Raw genomic sequence first — 20,491 nt, 5'->3', positions numbered from 1 at the left:
GGCATTTAAACATTTTTCCGGTTCAAATTTTTTTTCTATTTTTGACCTTAATACTGCCTATAATCAGCTTCCGTTGGATGACATTAGCTCTTGGTATACTGCATTTATTACTTCTAATGGCTGTTCGGTCTCGTTTTAGAGTTGCTTACTCGTGTTGAACGAGGCCTAACTCTTCCCACAGTCCACGAAATGTACTTCATTAAGTGCAAAGGGAAGGCCAACATAATGTACATTACATACTTCATTTATTCACAAAACTATTTATACTGTACAAAATATACATTAGGACGCTGTGGTCCATGTTGTAGCGCACAAACACAATACTGTTACCCACGCTCGTCCAAGTCTCTGAACTCACTGACGCCGGTGAGGCGCGTGACTCTGTCCCCCTTCCCCTGGGGCTGAAGCAGTCCGATTGTGCTGACCTCTGATGAAAGAAAACACATGGCGTTCAACATACCGCCCACCTAATTTATATATAAATTACAAACATAAATATTATTAAGAACAATAAAAATTAGCACTCACACTGAAAAAGTCAAATGAAAACACCAAAGTTTTAGCACATCAAAGATTACACCTTTTCACTAATTACACTTTTTCACTATATACAGTTTCAACCTCTTCTGGGAAGACACAAAGTTTTGCAATTGGCCGTTTGAAGGTCCCCTTGGGCGTGCGAATAGTGGCAACTCGCACCAAGCCGTCAGCACCTGCGTGCGTATCTACCACAATCCCTGTCTGCCACACGAGAGGTGGCAAGTTTTCTTCCTTGAGAAGAACCAGAGTTCCGGGTTGAAGGTTGACCCTTCCTGCTGACCACTTAGTCCGCTGCTGGAGTTGACATAGATAGTCCCTTGACCATCGCTTCCAGAAGTACTGTCTGCAACGCTGAAGTAGTTGCCACCTGGACAGACGAGAACCTGAAACTGTAAGTAAATCTGGCTCTGGGATGGTTGTGAAAGGTTCTCCAATCAGGAAGTGACCGGGAGTCAGGAATGAATAGTCATCAGGATTATCAGACAATTTGGTTATTGGTCTCGAATTCAGGCATGCCTCAATCTGAACTAACAACGTGGACATTTCTTCAAAAGTCAGTACAAGATTTCCTGCAACCTTCTTCAAATGGGACTTAGTAGACTTTATGCCAGCCTCCCACAGCCCACCAAAATGAGGGGCATGCGGTGGAATAAAATGCCACTGGATTCCACATTGAGATGCGAAGTCATACACCTTCCTCTGATGTACTTGAGATCTGAAAAGGGTGTGAAGCTCCCGTAGCTCGTTTCTTGCTCCCACGAAGGTACTTCCATTGTCGCTGTAGATATTCTGGCAGATACCCCGACGCGATGTAAATCTACGCAGAGCAGCTAGGAACGCATCAGTAGACAGGTCAGAGACAAGTTCAAGATGGATCACCTTGGTAGCCATGCAGATGAATAGAGCAATATAACATTTTAGCTTTGTTTTGCTCTTACGAGTCCCTTGCTTAATGTGAAGTGGACCCCCATAGTCAACTCCGCAGTTCAAAAATGGTCTGTTGGGTTCTACCCTGTGGTGTGGGAGCTGGCCCATGAGTTGAGTTGATGTACTTGCCTTCAACTTGTAGCAAGGGAGACACTTGTGTGTTATGTGCCTAATGACAGACTTACCATTAGGTATCCAATATCGTTGTCTAATGGTTGCAAGCAAAAGTTGGGGTCCAGCATGCAGAAGTCGCATGTGCTCACACATTACTAACAACCTAGTCACATGATGATTAGGTGGTAGGATGATGGGATGTTTCTGGCTGTACGGAGCTTGCGATTGTTCCAATCTGCCGCCCACCCTAAGCATCTGGTTTGCATCTACAAAGGGATGAAGAGACTTCAACTTGCTGTCCTTTGCGATCGGTCTGCCAAGTCGCAGATCTTGAAGCTCCTTACCATATTCTCGTTCTTGGGCAGTACGAATGATCCTGTGCGATGCCTCTTGAAGTTCTATTACAGTCAGACTTCCTACCTGTCTCCTTGAAGCAGCAAGCCTGAGGTTGTTTATGTATCTCAGTATGAAGGCCATGACTCTCACCACCCGTGACCAAGAAGAAAAGCGTTGGACTAAGTCTTCAAGGAAATGACTGACAACAAGTAAGCAAACAACTGGTTTCCGTTGCTCTGGTACATCAGTGAGTTCAGAAGTTTTCTTCATGTCGCTGACAGGCCAGGTTGACGGTGGCTGGTAGAGCCAGGATGGTCCCGCCCACCATAACAGATTGTCTTGAAGAAGATGTGGTTCAATCCCTCTCGAAATGATGTCAGCTGGATTGTCCTGTGACGTCACATGGTTCCACTGTTCTACAGATGAAAGTTGTTGTATCTCAGACACTCGGTTACCAACAAACGTTTTCCAAGATGCGGGCTCTCCTGCAAGCCAAGCTAGTACTATGGTAGAATCAGTCCAATAGTAGTTTTGTTCAATTTTGAGGTTAAGTGCAGTTTAAACCTTATCCATTAATTTTACAAGGAGTAATGCATCACATAGTTCAAGTCTAGGGAGGGAAATCTGTTTCAGTGGTGCTACTCTGGATTTGGAGCTTAACAGCACTACTGTTACATTATCCTTGACATCTATACTCCGTAGGTAAACAGATGCTCCAAAGGCCCTTTCTGAAGCATCAGAGAATCCGTGTAACTCATATTGTTTAATCTCTCCGTCTCCCGTCACTCTTCGAGGGATGCGAATGTCGTTGAGTGATGGCAAATATGCATGAAACTGTTCCCAAGTAGTTAATAGCTCAGGAGGCAAACTCTGATCCCAGTCCACTTTCGCCTGCCATAAATGTTGCAAGAAAATTTTACATTTTATTATTACTGGACCTAAGAGGCCCAAAGGATCAAAAATGGATGAAATGCAGGATAACACACTAAGTTTTGTCCAGGTTGTGGTCTTCTGGGTGTGACTGGTAGCTACAAACTGGAAGATGTCCTTTAGAGGATGCCACAGTAGTCCCAAAGGCCTTAATGGTACCCTCTTCCTTGTCATCCAGACTCCAGGACAGTTGTGATTCTTGGTGCTCAAGAGGTATGTGCTCTAAAAGAGTAGGATGGTTAGCACACCATTTACGAAGAGGAAAGGCTGCGCTATTGAGTAGTTCGATCAGCTCTTGTTGCAGACTGAGTGCATCTTCAATGGTATCTGCTCCACTCAGAACATCATCAACATAGAAGTCTCTTCGTAATGTCTCCGACGCTCTTGGGTATTGCAGTGCACCATCGTTGGCAAGTTGTACCAGGCATCTCGTGGCTAAAAAGGGCGCCGCTGAGGTACCATAAGTTACAGTGGAAAGTCGATAAATCTGGATAGGTTCATTCGGAGATGAACGCCATACAATGCGCTGCAGATCTTGGTCATCAGGATGAACTAGAATTTGCCTGTACATTTTTGTAACATCTGCAGTGAAGGCATACTTATGTGTTCTAAATCTCAAGATGATAGAATACAAGTCTTCTTGCACCGTAGGTCCAACCATCAAGATATCGTTCAGTGAGTAGTTACTAGTAGTTTTAGCAGAGGCGTTGAAGACGACTCTGACCTTAGTGGTAGTGCTGGACTGCTTAATTACAGCATGATGCGGCAGGTAATATGTTGGCTTATTGGTTTGCGTTGTCACAAGTTCCATGTGATGAAGATCAGCATATTCTGTCATGAACTCAACATAGTCCTTCTTCAAGTCTGGTTGGCGATGTAACCGCTGTTCAATTTGACTGAGGCAACGAGTGGCGTATTTAAATGAATCCCCAAGTTCCTCATGGTGTGGTTTAATAGGCAGTCTTACAACATATCTTCCGGTGCTGTCCCTAGTAGTGTTGTTCACAAAGTGTTCTTCGCACTGACTTTCTTCCTTAGAACACGGGGGAGACATCTTTACTTCCTCTTGTTGCCAAAATCGTTGGACCTGTACGTGCAGTTCATTGCCGCGCACAAGACAAGACATTACTTTCTTGCTGGTAGACTTGAGAGAGCGTGGTGGTATCTTGCCTGATAAGATCCAACCAAATTCAGTGTCCTGTAGTACAGGATGATTTTCTCTCGTGAGTTGACCACGACGCAGTATGTCAAAAAACACAGAAGCCCCCAGTAGTAAATCAACTTCACCTGGTGTACTAAATTGAGGATCCGCCAAGGAAATGTCCTGTGGTAGCTGCCAGTCAGACGTGTCAAGCTGTACTGTAGGGAGCTGACCAGTTATGCGAGGAAGTACAGCACAAACAATAGGGGTAGTGTAGTCTGTGACCCTAGATGTAACTTGGATTTGACAAATATGTGATGATTCAGTTGCCTTAGTATCACTAATTCCCCTTATAGGCATTGAGTGCTGACTCAGTTCAATCCCTAAGCGATCTGCCAAACGCCTGGACATGAAATGCATTTGAGACGCACTATCAAGTAGAGCTCGGCACTGATGTGCATTCCCACGTTTGTCTGTGACCACTACGAGAACTGTTGACAATAGAACTTCTCCATGAGTATAGTTGCTCTTCACAGCACAGTAGGTTTGCTGCTGAGTCTGGTTGGTTTCTGATGTAGTAGAAGCATTGTAGGATGTACTCTGCTCCTTGTGCAACAGAGTATGATGTCTATTATTGCAGATTCGACAATTTCCTGAACTACACTCCTTTAAAGTATGATTAGCACCCAGACAGTTAAAGCAAAGTTTACACTTCTTGGTGAAATCTATTCTATTTCCAACGCTGGCTTCACGAAACTTAGGGCATTTTGTTAGGGTGTGAGAAGCCTTACAAAACTCACAAGGAGTTGCTGTTGTGACAAAGGACTTCTTACTGCTCTTATCACCACCATGTTTGGATACGCCCTTTTGCTGGTCGCTTTGGTGTTTTTCAGGGTTGATTAGCTCCAGAGTTTGACAACTATTCTCCAAGAAAGCTACTAAATCCTTCAAGCGAGGGAACTTCTTATCTGAAGATTTAACTTCCCACTGTTTTCTTAGACCGAGGCTGATTCGATCTAGCACTAAGCAAGATAACAAAATTTCATGCAGAGGCACATCTATTTCCATTACTTCAATAGCACTCAGGTTGCTCAGCAGTTGATTTAGCAACACTCTTAAGTCCTTAGCTGACTCTGTTTTAACTGACGGAAGATCTAGCAGTTGCTTAACGTGTAGGTCTACAATCAATTTGGGGTTATTATATCTCTGAAAGATTAATTCCCAAGCTACCTTGAAATTGCTTTCAGTGACAGGCAAGCTTTCAATTAATTTATGAGGTTCTCCCGATAAGCATGATAGTAGGTAATAGTACCTCTGTATGTCTGTTAAGGCATGATTATTAATTACTAGGCTCTGGAAGGTATCTCGAAAATGAATAAATTCAGAAATAATTCCTGTAAATTTTAGCAGTGAAATTGTAGGGAGTCTTATTTCGTGTATGCTACTGGTATTTGAAGAACTAGATGTTGCGGGGGAAGTTGCATTCGAATTTGCATTCAACAGAGTTTCCATCTTAGATTCTATTTCTAGGATGAGTTCTTCAGTGGATTCCCTATCTGCATCATGAACTTCTTCGGTATCGCTAATTTCTAACTGGGTTTGAACATCGTTGTATTCCTCCTTACTTGAACATAGCAGCCTTTGCCTAACTCGAATATCATTCAGATTTGAGCCTTCATTAAATGTACTGACAAAACTAGCTATACGTTTTATACGAGACTTAATAACTGCTCTCTTTTTTATGAGACCTTTTCGCTGGACAGGATCCATGGTGAAGGATAACAAGAAATAATGGATATATTATAAAGGACTGGGAATGCCAGATTACTTACAGATCAGGAGAATGTATCCTTCCACAGCAGGGCTAAAAACCAAAGAGCACTGCGCAGCTGGGTTGCACTCTGGTGGTCACTTCTCGAACTACTGCTACGGATCTGGATTACTACTCCTTGGAATTTCCATCAATTGGGTTGGCAAGACTGTATTCGTCCGCGCAAGATGGCGGCAACACACGCTCCAATCTCGAAGTTTAAAATGAATGAGAACTGTATTAGAACTCAGTTAATCACATCACAAGTCACAGTGTTTCATGTAGAAAATGGTTGTGAATCACATACACGGCACGTTAGTCGAAGTCACTCATTTGTACCTTACTGCGCAGTACTTAGCACGTGGGTGGTTGTAAGTTTGGCGGTAAAACGAACACATTCGTACTTCACAAATGTAAACACTTGTAAATAAACTGTTATCACTAATAGACCTAAATGCGCAGATTATGAGATGTAATATTGTCACTGAATCACATCGGGCACTGGAGGACCAAAATGTTCGGTCTCGTTTTAGAGCTGCTTACTCGTGTTGAACGAGGCCTAGCTCTTCCCACAGTCCACGAAATGTACTTCATTAAGTGCAAAGGGAAGGCCAACATAATGTACATTACATACTTCATTTATTCACAAAACTATTTACACTGTACAAAATATACATTAGGATGCCGTGGTCCATGTTGTAGCGCACAAACACAATACTGTTACCCACGCTCGTCCAAGTCTCTGAACTCACTGACGCCGGTGAGGCGCGTGACTCTGTCCCCCTTCCACTGGGGCTGAAGCAGTCTGATTGTGCTGACCTCTGACGAAAGAAAACACATGGCGTTCAACAATGGCCTCTACCAAAAAGTCCCCTTTGGTTTGAATTTAGGTTCCCAGCTCATGCAACGTTTTGTGGATTCCCTCTTCTCTGATATCAAGTACAAGTATCTTTTTCCTTTTATTGATGACATTTTGATTTTTCACCCGATTTTGAATCTCATTTGTCCCACGTTCGCGAAGTCCTTACTCGCCTTCGCAACGTCGGTTTAACTGTTAATCCCTCTAAAGTTTTAATAGCTCAAACTTCCATTAAATTTCTTGGACACATTTTAAGTTCTGAAGGTATTTCCGTTGACCCTGAGCGAGTCTCTGCTATTAATAAAATTCCACCTCCCTCTAATTTAAAACACTTACAATCCTTTTTGGGAATGGTTGGGTTTTACGCCAAGTATATCCCTAATTTTTCTGCTATTGCGGAACCATTGAATGCTCTCAAACGCAAAGGTGTTAAATTCCATTGGTCCTCTCATCAACAAAGGGCATTTGATCTCTTAAAAGCTAAATTATCTCATGCCCCTCTTCTACAGATTCCCGACTTTGTCACCTTTGAATTGTCCACCGATGCTTCTGATATTGCTATTGGCGCCGTCCTCCAACAAACCGTTAATGATTGTACACTCCCCATTGCATATTTTAGTCGCCTCTTATCTCCCGTATAATGTAAATATTCCACCTACAAAAAAGAAGCTCTTGCTCTTATTCTTTCTATCGAACATTTTGCGGATCACCTCGACCATCGCGAATTCATTGTTAGTACCGATAACCAGGCTCTTTCTTGGCTTCTCCATAATGCCCCCAAAATTGGTCGCACGGGTCGCTGGTTACTCCGCTTATCACGTTTCAAGTTCTCTCTTAAATTCATTTCTGGGTACAATAATTCCATCGCCGATGCCCTCTCTCGTTTATTTGAAGACCATCAACTTCAAGCCTCAGAGCTCGATTCCCTCCCCCTCAACTCTGTCATTTCTGTTTCCTCATTAACTAATTTTCCCCTTTCTTTCCAATCGTGTGTACAACATCAGCAGCTTGACCCTTATTGCCAACAAATTTCTCGTGAGCTTGCCTCCCCAAATTATTCTGGCCCATTTCGTCTTCAGCAGCAACTTCTCATTTTTAAGCCCACCCCCAAGGCTACTCCTCGCCTCATTCTCCCTTCCAGTCTACGGTCTATGGTGTTCCAATATTTTCACGATTCTCCTGTTGGGGGCCATTTTGGGAGAGCTAAGACCTATGCCCGCCTTGCCTCCCAATTTTTTTTGGCCCCAAATGTGCAAGGATATTTTTTCATGGGTCCGTTCTTGTGCCCTCCTGTCAACGACATAAGCCATCGAACCATCTCCCTTATGGCGCTTATGCTGCTTCTCTGGCTACTTATTCTTGCGAAAAATTTTATGTTGACATTGTCGGCCCAATTGTGAAATCCTCTAAATCCAATTCTTATATCTTCACCTTATTAGATGGCTTTTCCAAGTTTCTCATTGTTCGGCCTTTGCGAAACATTTCTTCCCAAATTGTTATTAATCTTTTGTCTAATCACATCTTTCCACTTACGGGTCTTTCTAAGATTCTTGTTTCCGATAACGCATCCATTTTCACTTCCAAACAGTTTTACAATTTTTGCTTCTCATTGGGTATTAAAAAGATCTGTACCTCCCCTTATCATCCACAAGCCAACACTGTTGAACGTTACCATAGGAATCTGAAAACATTCTTATCTATCTTTCACTCCCAGAATCAGAAGCTATGGGATACTGAACTTCCCTCTTTTGTTCTTGCCCTAAACTCCACTGTAAATTCCTCTACGGGTTGTACCCCTGCTAAACTCTTTAGGTCGCGAATTGAATACCCCTCTTTCTCTCACATGGGATTTACCTTCCCTTTTGAATACCCCCTCTCATCGCCTCAGCCATTCCCAGTTGCAACTGGAATATCACAAGCTCCTTCAGGCTAGGGAGGCACACAAGAGGGCTTGTAACTCCTGTGTTGCTAAATCTAAATTTAAATTGTTTGACCTGGTTCTTCTTAAGAATCATCCCGTTAGTTCCGCCTCTCAAAATCTTTCTGCAAAACTTTCCCCACTTTGGCTAGGCCCTTATCGGATCCTTTCCTTTCCTTCCCCTAATACTGCTCAGCTTCAATCTCTAAATTCCCCTACGGACATTAAAAAGGCTCATTTTTCTTTATTAAAACCGTTCCATGCCTAGTTTCCCCCTTCCTTTTTCTTTTTTTCGTAGGGAGTGAGTTGGGTATTGATCAGGTTTGCTACCCTTTTTTTTATATAACTTGTGCTATTTCTTTTCCATTTTTCTATTTATTTGCTGTCCAGTGCTCTTTCTCCTCCTCATTGTTTTGGGTTTCTGCTCTCCCGGCCCAGCTCCCACTGCCTAATTCTTTCACGCCTGATCCCCCCTTATATTGATTTTGCTTGTTATCACCCCTTTTTGAAAACATTTTATGACTAATTTTATCTTTTGTAACATAATATTATCTGGCAGACCACTAATTATTGTAATTTATGGCTAATTGATCCGGATTGTTCCCTTCTCCTCTTCCTTTTCCCCTCCCCCTTTTTTTTTCATTGTTTGTTCCTTCATGTTATTTATTCTTTCTCTTTATTTTTTTCCCCTTTTGCTGCATCATCCTGCTGGCCCCGGAGATGGCGCCACTTCTGGACCTCGTTGAATCTGCATCGTTTCTTCTTTGCACCTTTAAGTTTCTTCTGGGTTTACCTCTTCTGCTCCCTTCGTTGTCTACTGTCGTGGGATCTGCGCCGCATCTGCACTGCTTGGATCATCTGTGCCACCTCCACCACCCTCTATTTGTCGTCGTGCTGCTTCATCATCCTTTGCACCAATCCTTCGGATTTTTCCTGGGTGGTGGGAGTATATGTTACGAGATCTTTTTTCTCTTACCTGATGATATTTTCTTCGCTCCGATTTGGTGCTCCTTATACTACGCGGCGATACGAACTGTCTGCTTGCCAACTTGTCTTACTACTGCTGAGACTGTAGCCTCTCCTTGCGCATCCACCGTGACGTCATCGGCCTCTAGTAAGTTCTAGATAGTGCTCCCCTCCCATATATATACTCCTCGTTTACTTTTTTCGGCGATCAGCTGTGATTCAACTTTGTAATAGGCAGTGGACCGTGTCGATTTTAACTTACTTCGTGCTTCAAAACTGACTGGGTGAGCAGATACCTTTTATTACTATCTCATTTCCATAAAAGGCCTTATTTTCTTGGCTTGTGCTATGCCACAGGTGTGGATTCAAACATTAGTCCCTTCACGACTTATCATAGCCTTGGTGCACTTAACTTTGCAATTAAGACATTATTATTTGGAATGTGGTGGCCAAAGTGCTCTGGACTGGCAATATAATAGTGCTCCCTGAACTTCACGTGTGGTGTGGTGAACTTTGTTTCGAGTCATTTCGTGCTGGGGACTCGGCAGCCTGATCCCTGCTCAATTTCCCATCCCTTTGTTGTTATTTCCTTTTTTTTCTTTTCCTGCTTTCCTCCCCCCTCCCCCACCTTTTCCCTTTCCCTTTTTAGTACAACTTAATCCGATTGTATGAGAAACACTGGTATTTTCTGGTCTGGTAAAACTGTTTTATGTCTCTTGTTTACATTTCGAACTTTCTAGTAATTGCCCCTTCCCAGTGAGTGTGTTAATGCTTTGCAGGACAAGATGTTATGCTACCGGTTCACTCGTTAGTCTAGGGAATGTTTCGTACTACTTATATGAGATTGATTATCCATTTAAAAAATTTTTCTAGGTGTGTTGAGGTTGTAAATTTCATGTCCAAGTCCATTACAATAATAATAGGAAGAATTCGCGTGGTTCTTCCTTTCACGATCTGTGTTTACCAAAGATAAGGGTGATACCAAGAGTAGTTCCTCCTTTATTGTAATTGTAAATATCTTGTGTCAGAAAAAAAAAGATATCTAACTGTGACTTCCATGGTTCCCTTTGTTCTCGTTTTGATGTGTGATGTTAATAGACATTAGATGCTTACACCAAAAATAATAAGAAGCAACTGTGTAATTCTGCTTTTTCTCGTACCTGGATGTATCTGCGATAGATATAATTGCTTGAATGATTTGCATTAAACCTCAAGAGGTTTTATTTATCTATCCATTTTTATGTAAATATTTGTCATCTCCTTTGAATTGTTACAATATATCTGTTATTGAAACCTGTTCTTTGGGCAGTTCTCTATATATGTTCCCTTCCTTATCATATTCTTTCTGTACCTACCGCGGAATTCTCTTGGGTTATGGCCCGAAACTTATTTGTACGATGCATCGCTAGTGTTTAGGGAACTGGTTTGCGCTGCTTGTGGAAACTTGAACTGAGCAGAATTCTTATACTACACGCTTCCCTGCGTTCTGCTGCTCGATGCTCCATCAAGGTTGAGTCATTCGCTTCCTGCTTGTTGAAGTGCTGTTGTTTATCTTTCGCCAAGAATCGCTAGTACTTGACAATAACACTATTCTATCGAACTCTGATTATTGAGATACAACTCATACCACTCGACCGCCACAAAACAATACCGAATATGATCAATCACATGCAACATTATCGCTGGGGTGCATAAATATTGGTAACGGATAAATTGTGCACGCTTAATCGCTCATAATAACGGATGCATCAGTAATAGAGATTTCACTGTAACCGAAAGATAATACACTGTTTAATATAGGCATTTTGAAGGTACAGACAAAACTGCCATCATAATGGGGCTCTCGTTATATGCCGTACTCGCTCTAGCGGACTTCTGTATTTCATTTTGCTAGCTTGCATTCTATTCTCATTCCTACTAGCCAATGTCCAGGTCTCAGTCACATAAGTCAATATGGGTGCATAATACATTTAGTACATCATCTCTTTACACTTTCTTGGCATGTCCTTATTCCCGGCAAAGTTTCTTACACTCTGGTAGAATCCACTGCCCCATTTTACCCTCTTTCTAATCTCTGCATTCATTCTTCTTTATTAATTCACTCCCTAAGTATTTGAAACTGTCCACAATTTCAAGACTTCAACAATTTTCACAATTCCTTTATCTTTCTTCTCTTGATATCACCATGGTTTTTCTTTTCTCTGCACTGATTTTCATATCATACTTTTCATTTTTCTCGTTCAGTACATCAAGTTGCTCTCGTACTACTTTCCTGTTCATTGCCCAGGCCTCTACATAGTCTGCAAATAGTAGTAACTTCATCTCCCTATTCCCACATGATTCCTTTGTCTCCTTTGCAATTTCATCCATAACCATTAGAAACAAAAGTGATGACAGCACACTCCCCAGTATGAGGCAGAAAAATAGGCATGGTATTAATCTTTGCCTGAGCCACTTTTCATAATTTGTGATAATCCTGTGTTTTCTAGCCAGACACAGATCTTACACAGGCACTCACTACAAAACAATCCTCCCCGACATTATGGTTTCGTTAAACAGACTAAACAGATTAAAAACACGCATCTTATTAAAACCCTATTTCTTCAGTGCTTCCAAAAATCTTGGTTTGTGAAGTTTCAATTTAACTCTTGGTCTCAATAAAACCAATTATTGTTTTGAAAAGGGAAATACTGAGACATATTTGTTTCATCAACTTAAACAAAGTTTGTTTTCTTTTGATCTGCTAGTGTTTTAATGTCACTCTAACTCAGAGAGGTTTCTGGCTATGATAGAAAAGGACTAAAACTGTAAAGGAAGCGACCATGGCTTTAATTAAGATATAGCCCCAGCATCTGCCTGGTGTGAAAGTAGGAAACCATGGAAAACCACCTTCAAGAGTTTGAACTAGGAATCTCCCGAATATAAGCTAACAACTACGCAGCCTGTGCTACGCAACCAACTCGCTCAGTCAAATACTCAACTGTTTCAGAAATAATGTCTCCTGCATATTGTAGCATATTTATTGGTTCTAAATTAACTTTTGAACCACCTTAAGTTGATAAGAATGTGATGAAGACAACGTACAGCCTTGCCTCTCCTCAATGAACTTCCACATAATCTCTCATATTTTTATACATCACCACCACCTTTTCTTTCTGAATTCCAAAATTTTTGACATTTCCATTCAATGCAATAACTTGAAGAGATTGTCATGTCCGACGTTGCCTACAAAGTCTCTGAAGCAGATATTTTGAATTATTTTCAGCAATAAAAAAAAGAGATGTAGAAGTACCCATCACAAAACCTGTATTCAGAATGTATCCGTGGATGCAGAAATCACTTACCTTTGACAAGGCCTTGAGCAAAAGCTGAACCAGACTCAACATCTCGTCTCCGCCGTCCTGCACGACCCTCTGGTTCAGGAACTCTCTGAACAACACCATGGAGTATATCATCGAGTAAGTCATACACTGATGCATCAGGTTCAGGAGGAAGAATAATGCCAACTGCTGAACCTAAGGATAAATAACCACAATATATCAAATCTCACCTAGAAGGAAAAGAAAGTTAAATATCCGTTTAATCCACCAAAAAATTATTACCTTCAACTGTAGAATGGACATCTGGTAAAATGAATGCTCCATACTGACTTCGAAAACAAGGCGATACTCCAGGAACAAGCGGATAGATCCAGTTTCCAACTTGGAGGTAAGCTCTAGGCTTATCACCTTCTCCTTCATCTGTTCAACATAGAGTACAACACTTCATAAATCCAAATATTTCAACTATAACTATCAAAATTTTAGTATGCAAAGTCACTCCGCTATAAGACACTTTAATGAATTACAAGGTGACTAAATAATTTAAAATAGGATGATGACTGGTAGAGGGAAAAACAATGGAGTTACGAGCCCTACTTTAACAGAAGGAAACAAATTAAAAACTCTGGCGAGGTAAACCTTCATTGGTTAATTCCAATTGCCCAGGGGCTGGGTGTTTGTGCTGTCCCCAACATCCCTGCAACTCACACACCACACATAACACTATCCTCCACCACAATAACACGCAGTTACCTACAGAGATGCCACCCACCCTCATCAGAGGGTCTGCCTTACAAGGTCTGCACTCAGCTAGAAATAGCCACACGAAATTATTATACCCTTTATAGAACCAAGTCAGAAGTAATTCATTAAAAAAATGAAAATCCAAACTTTGGCGGAAAATGAGCCCTTACAAATGCCATTGCTAGATCTTAACCATTATAAAAATGGCTACGGGATCCATACCAAATCTTGAAATCCATGACAAGCTCACTGTGGACATTTTATGCAACATTGCATGCAATGAATACCAAGAAATACTTTGTCACTGTTGTAAGAAGCAGTTTCAATTCAATTCTTTGTTCTTCTCTCATTGGCACGGTACACAGTGCTGCTCACTCCTGGAAGTACATTGCTGGGATTTTAGGCTTTTACAACCGTATATCATGGTTCCCTTCACACTACTCTCATTGAATTGTCCTCCTTTAAGTTTTGTTTAGACTACATTATTAATTTCAGTTCTTCTTTAGGTTGTTTTTCTTTCTTTTTGTCATTTGTCAAATATTAATTCAAATGAACAGACACTGCTGAGTGGTCTTCTTCCAAATTCAATTGTCCTTTCACTCTTTTATGCAATTATTGTAAAATAGTGGTTTAGGCAAATAAAATTATTAAACCTTCATTTCAAATGAACTATTCATATGACGTACCTATTACGTGCCAATCCTGACCTATTGTTGCGAAACATGGACCATGAGAAATAAAGATGTTCGTAGAATCCAGGCAGCAGAAATGAAATTTGTCCGTAGCATGATCGGTAAAACACGGGGGGACAGAGTCCGTGATGAGGAAATCCGCAAGCAGGCTCAAGTTGTAAGAGCAGGACAAAATAACAGTGCAGCGACTGAGATGGTATGGACATATGCGACGCATGGGTGACAACAGATTACAAAAAAATAAAAAAAAATTTAAAAAAAATTATGTACGATTTAAAACTTGAAGACAAAAGACCAAGAGGGCGACCAAGACTCAGGTACAAGGACATGGTGAAGATTGACATTCAACAGAGAGGTCATACTTTGGAAAGGATCGAAGAAGGAGAGAAGTTCAGAGACCACATCTGGTGGAGAAGCCTCGTTCGCCGACCCATCGCTTAAGATGGAACGACGTGCGATATGTATGTATGCATATTATGATATAGATGTTGATTTCCAAACTGAACCTGAAATATTTGTTCCGAATGAGTAAATTTATAATACCAATATAGTTGGTCTGTTATTGGACATTATAAATTTTCCAGCTAATTCATTCCTGGTTACCAGCGTTTTGACCCATTGTGTTAACTTGGGCTCATCATTTGGTAAACAGCACACCTACCAAGACACATGGCTAGTGCATAACGTGGAGGCCACTGTGTAGGCTACTTGGAGCCACTGGCAGTGCCAATGCCAGTGCCAGTGACAATGTCCAATAACAGACAAATTATAATGGTATTATAAATTTACTCATTCAGAACAAATATTTCAGGTTCCATTTGGGAATCAACATCTTTATCATCTGAAGGCCAGGCAGGCATCAATTTTTGAAAATTATGTTCAATTTACATAATTTTATGAAAATGAGCCTATTATAAAAGTGCGGCCCACAACCATGTCTAAAGTTTCCAATGTGACCCTCAAGCACTTACAAATTCGAAACCCTTGCTTTAGACAGTTTAATGGTAATGTACGTATGTACGTTGCCAGACATGCCGTAAGTTCCGTCTCTAGAGGTACTTGCAATATGTTAGGATGACACCACTGCAATGGTATTTACAGCAATGCAGCGATATCATCCAAGCTCCTTTTTTTTTTTCTTGCTAGGGGCTTTACGTCGCACCGACACAGATAGGTCTTATGGCGACGATGGGATAGGAAAGGCCTAGGAGTTGGAAGGAAGCGGCCGTGGCCTTAATTAAGGTACAGCCCCAGCATTTGCCTGGTGTGAAAATGGGAAACCACGGAAACATCCAAGCTCCAGGAATAGAAGAAGTTGAAGATGCTTGCCACACAATTAAAATGAAATGATCTTTCTTTCTAGCTTACTTCTTATCCGACGATTCGCACATCTGTTAAGATTGTTCCCCAGTGAGTGTAGAAGCCCTGGTGCGAATGCACGATACAAGCACTACAACACTCCAGTTGAGATTTTTGACTCATCACAACTACAGTAAATAACAAGCATATACGTATGTATATTAAATTTGTAAATGATACAAGACGACTTCTGATGAAAATAGTGCTGGAAGTGGTTTGCCATAGCGAATTAAGGACACCAGCAGCCATCATAGATGTCGCCGAGAGAATTCAAAGAAATTTGCTATGCAAGTAAATAAATTTGCTATGCAAGTAAATAATCATTGGATAAAAAATACAAAACCTGCCACTAATAAATGCTGCACATCATTAAAGACCTTAGATTCAGAGCATACTGAAGAATCATAAAACAGAGACTGACAATTTCTATTTATCAGATAAGAGGCCAGGAGTCAAGACAGTTGGAGATATGTATATGACAGTCGCCACCAAATTCTCTTCATGGACGAGAACATTTTCACCATGGAAGATGAACTGTACAACCACGATGATCACGTGTATTCTCGTAGCACTTGTGAAGCCGCTGTCAATTTCCCAAAAATGGAAAGTGATCCCACCACTCCTGATCAGATGGTTTGGTGGGATTTTGTGCAAGAACGACACATTATTGTCCTATGAAAGAGGGGTGAAAACACATGCCATCAACTACCAATGCAACATTCTGGAAAGGGTTGTCAAGCCCTCAAGCCTCACTCTGTGGGTAAGCAGTGGATATTCCAGAAGAATTCGGTGCAAGCCCAAGAGGCCATGTGAACATAATGGAGCACAATGAGCGAGAGTCCAATGCCGTTTGTTGAAGCTCTGACGTTAATCTACTGGACTATCGCTTGTGGAATACTTTTAAAGAGAAGGCCTGTTCTAGATCCTTAATAGCAGATATGGTGAAGGCAGGAACAGCAGTGGTAAGTGCAATGATCAGAGTGTATCACTGCAAAGAGTGGATAGTTGGTGTAATTTGTGTATAGTATACTGTGTGTGGTCAGTAATTAACATATATGCACATGTAATTGTCATTTCTCTACACACTAGCTATCTTTGAATAAGGGACAGAACTTACGGCATGACGTTGTACAGTATCTATGAAACTGTATTATAAAAATTGGTTTTAAATTTAAGTATCCTACTGTAAAGGTACAAACAAGTACAAATTAAGTCACATGTAACATCAGAAGGAACACAATGACAAGTCTGCGTGGGAAGAAATGAAACCCTTGTTAGTTCCTTTCCATTACTTATATTGACCTCTTGGGTACCAGTACCTTTTCTTATTTTGTTTTTGTCCAGTGTTCCTAATCTATTACCAACTGTATTTGTCTAACTTCTTGTCTGGTCCCTGTTTTTAAGCTTTTAATTAGTAACAAACAGCTTAACAATCAAGTTTCAAACCACAAAACAAAGTTTTTCAAAGGAAATAAAAAGTCATAATTCCAAAAGTAATTGCTCAAAGAATTTTTTTAATCAGTTAGACCATATTGCCACTTGCTTTACGTCGCACCGACACAGATAGGTCTTATGACGACGATAGGATAGGAAAGGGCTAGGATTGGGAAGGAAGCGGCCATGGCCTCAATTAAGGTACAGCATTTGCCTGGTGTGAAAATGGCAAACCACAGAAAACCATCTTCAAGGCTGCCGATAGTGGGGTTCGAACCAACTAGCTCCCGGATGCAAGCTCACAACTGCTCGCCCCTAACCGCACGGCCAACTCGCCCAGTAATGCTTGAATTTGATGCTTGTTTAAAGGGGCCTAACATCTAAGTCATCAGCCCAAGCTTGAATTTAGAGCAACTGATGCGAAATCGGGAGGTTGTGGGTTCGGATCCCACTGGTGCCCAGTTGGTCATTTTTGTTCTGTACTTAACATCTCTTCAACACATACTAAATGTACGTAACACGACCTAATAGGTTGAAAGTCGGTTTTGATTACAATGCGGTCGTGAAAATTCAATATTCATTGACTTGCCCCCCAACGGGCGACTTAAACGCACTCTACAGAGTGATGGCAGTAGTGACAGACCTGTAGCTTAGATCCTTTCCAACAGAACAAAGATGGCCTAGGCCACCATAGCTCAATTGGTAGAGCAACCGACGCAAAATCTGGAGGTTGTGGGTTCGGATCCCACTGGTGTCCGGTTGGCCATTTTTGTTCTGTACTTAACATCTCTTCAACACATACTAAATGTACGTAACACGACCTAATAGGTTGAAAGTCTGTTTTGATTACAATGCGGTCGTGAAAATTCAATATTCATTGACTTGCCCCCCAACGGGCGACTTAAACGCACTCTACAGAGTGATGGCAGTAGTGACAGACCTGTAGCTTAGATCCTTTCCAACAGAACAAAGATGGCCTAGGCCACCATAGCTCAATTGGTAGAGCAACCGACGCAAAATCTGGAGGTTGTGGGTTCGGATCCCACTGGTGTCCGGTTGGCCATTTTTGTTCTGTACTTAACATCTCTTCAACACGTACTAAATGTATGTAACACGACCTAATACGTTGAAAGTCGGTTTCAAAGATTAAAAATTAATTATAATTCCAGACAAAGTCCTGCACTGTCAGTTCAATTTATGGTGTGTGTGTCATTTCTTCAGGCATACACTACAACCGTAGACGTTACAATTAATTACACATGCAATCTTTACCCCTACACACAGAGTTCCTGGTGGAGATGATCAACTATGTCCTTAACTTTAGAAACAGATCTATAGTAGGGTATCTGTCAACAGTATTAGTGTGTCCACCCAAGAGAATGAACTCAGCCCACCTGTGTTTGATGGTTTATCATCATCATCATCTCCAGTCAAATCAGGAATAGTACCATTCCATCTTTGTCCAAACATGATTGCTGCTATAATATAATTGTTGTAGCCTTATCTTCTTGAAGTATGGCACCTTGTTCAAAAGGTGAAAATAAAGGGCTATTTCTGTTATGAATATAAACCCATCAAAGTAATATTATAGTAATTATGGAATGGAAATAAGAGTGATAAAAAAGCACGACAATGACACTGATCAGAGGAGAAACAGATGAGAACGGTACTGTAAAATTTGAGGAGACAAGATTTTGAGGGTATGGAAAGATTCAAGTACTTGGGAAGCGAACTAATGCAGGATTGGATACAACAGTAAAAGGATACAACAGGAAAATTTATTTTACCAGAGTGTGAGGAAGCAACAAGGAAATGTATACAGTGGATTACTGCCCCATACTGACATACACAGAAAAGAAGAGAACACTGATTAAAAGGCAGGAGAGTAAAATCCACACCAGTGAGATTACATTTTTAAAGAAGTACAATAGGACAGAAATAAGGATGTCAGGACGGAAATTGAAGTGGAACAGCTTTCAGACAGAATGGAGAGAAATAGACAGAGATTGTTTGGACACAAAGTGAAGATGCAAGAAGGAAGAATACTATGACTGAAGGAAGGAGAACAAGATGCACACTAAGGTGGCTGGATTCGAACATGAACAGTGTAACAAGAAGGATTCTGGACTGGAACACAGCTGAGGAGCAGCAATCATGGTTTGACAGAGGAAGATAGAAAGGAGCAATTAATGTCCTCATTTGCCTGAAATTGATGATTATGATTATCATCATCACCATCAAACTTAGGTGGGTTGATGTAGACTATCATTTTCCCTTGGGTGGACACACTAATATATGATACAAAGAGGGGCGATCTTACAGAGTTTTATAACAGAAATAAGTTTAGTGTACCTTCTAACTGAACAATGTACAACGTGTCAGGTTCCGAAGTAGAAAGAACATTTCCATCAGGTGATATGAAGTATACCCGTACGTTGTCATGTGCAAATAGGATGGTAGCAGATTGTGCACCAGTGTTTATTTTCAAATTTTGTAACGCTGCTCCCAAGTCACTGTATGTCTGCAGACTAGAAGGGCTTATAGAAGTGTGTGATCCCGAGGTGGCTTCTTCATACGTCGGCGGAGGTACAACGGCGAAATTCTGGTTAGTTTGAGCATCACAAATCCTGCTAAGTACTTCTTTCCTGAAATTATTGACAAAATGTTTATCAAACTACAATAAAGTCTGGTAAAAATGGAGTATTACATAATATAACAATCAAACACTATAGAGAATATCATGAGAGGTAGGATTTATGTTATATAGTCTATGTTTCCTGTTGAAGTAATGAAACTAGATGTTGGCTTTTCAGGCGTTTGCTCTATTAACCAGCGTTTCGTCTTAGGTCTGACACTAGACTCGTCAGAGTGGGATAACTGGCAGTTATCAGACTGTGCCTCATTAATAGGCTTCTGATAAGTTCACCTGCATACACCCCAGCGTCAGTGGGTAGGGCCTGACACATCCCACTCTGATGAGTCTAGTGTCAGACCTAAGACGAAACGCTGGTTAATAGAGCAAACACCTGAAAAGCCAACATCTAATTTTTTATCTGATTTTTTTATATGCTCTATTGGTGGAAAAATATCTAATTCCCTTCATGGGAACTTAGAATTTCCATTCGTAATGAAACTACTCAAAAGTTTTAAGAGGCATAATATAAAGGGTATGCATAAAATGCTTGGTATTTAATATTATTTGCATTTCTTGCCTAAGAAAAAGGAATGTACCAAAATCATTGATTAACAAGATAAAAGTATCATGAGAGTAAAAGCAGTGTGGTGACAAACATTTTATACAAAAAAAAAAGTCTCAAGCAAGGAAGTGCACTGTCACCATTATTGTTTATTATACTGATGGATGAAATCATAAAACGTGTAAAACAGAGTATCAGTAGTGA

At 40.9% G+C, this 20,491-nt stretch overlaps 1 protein-coding gene across 1 annotated transcript in view; it reads right to left on the bottom strand.

Annotated features, from left to right (window-relative positions):
* The window catches only part of spartin, a 77,639-nt gene that overhangs the window by 37,599 nt on the left and 19,549 nt on the right, over positions 1–20,491 (bottom strand). The window contains exons 3-5 of the mRNA XM_067143646.2: positions 19,443–19,735; positions 13,144–13,281; positions 12,886–13,056 (exon numbers count right to left, since the gene is read on the bottom strand). Of these exons, the coding sequence (XP_066999747.1) occupies positions 12,886–13,056; positions 13,144–13,281; positions 19,443–19,735 (602 nt within the window). The remainder of the gene's footprint in view (positions 1–12,885; positions 13,057–13,143; positions 13,282–19,442; positions 19,736–20,491) is intronic.

Source organism: Anabrus simplex, chromosome 3 (genome assembly GCF_040414725.1).
Source record: "Anabrus simplex isolate iqAnaSimp1 chromosome 3, ASM4041472v1, whole genome shotgun sequence".
NCBI lineage: Eukaryota > Metazoa > Arthropoda > Insecta > Orthoptera > Tettigoniidae > Anabrus > Anabrus simplex.
The sequence above is the reverse complement of the archived record's forward strand: the minus strand, read 5'-3'. Positions and strand labels throughout refer to the sequence as shown.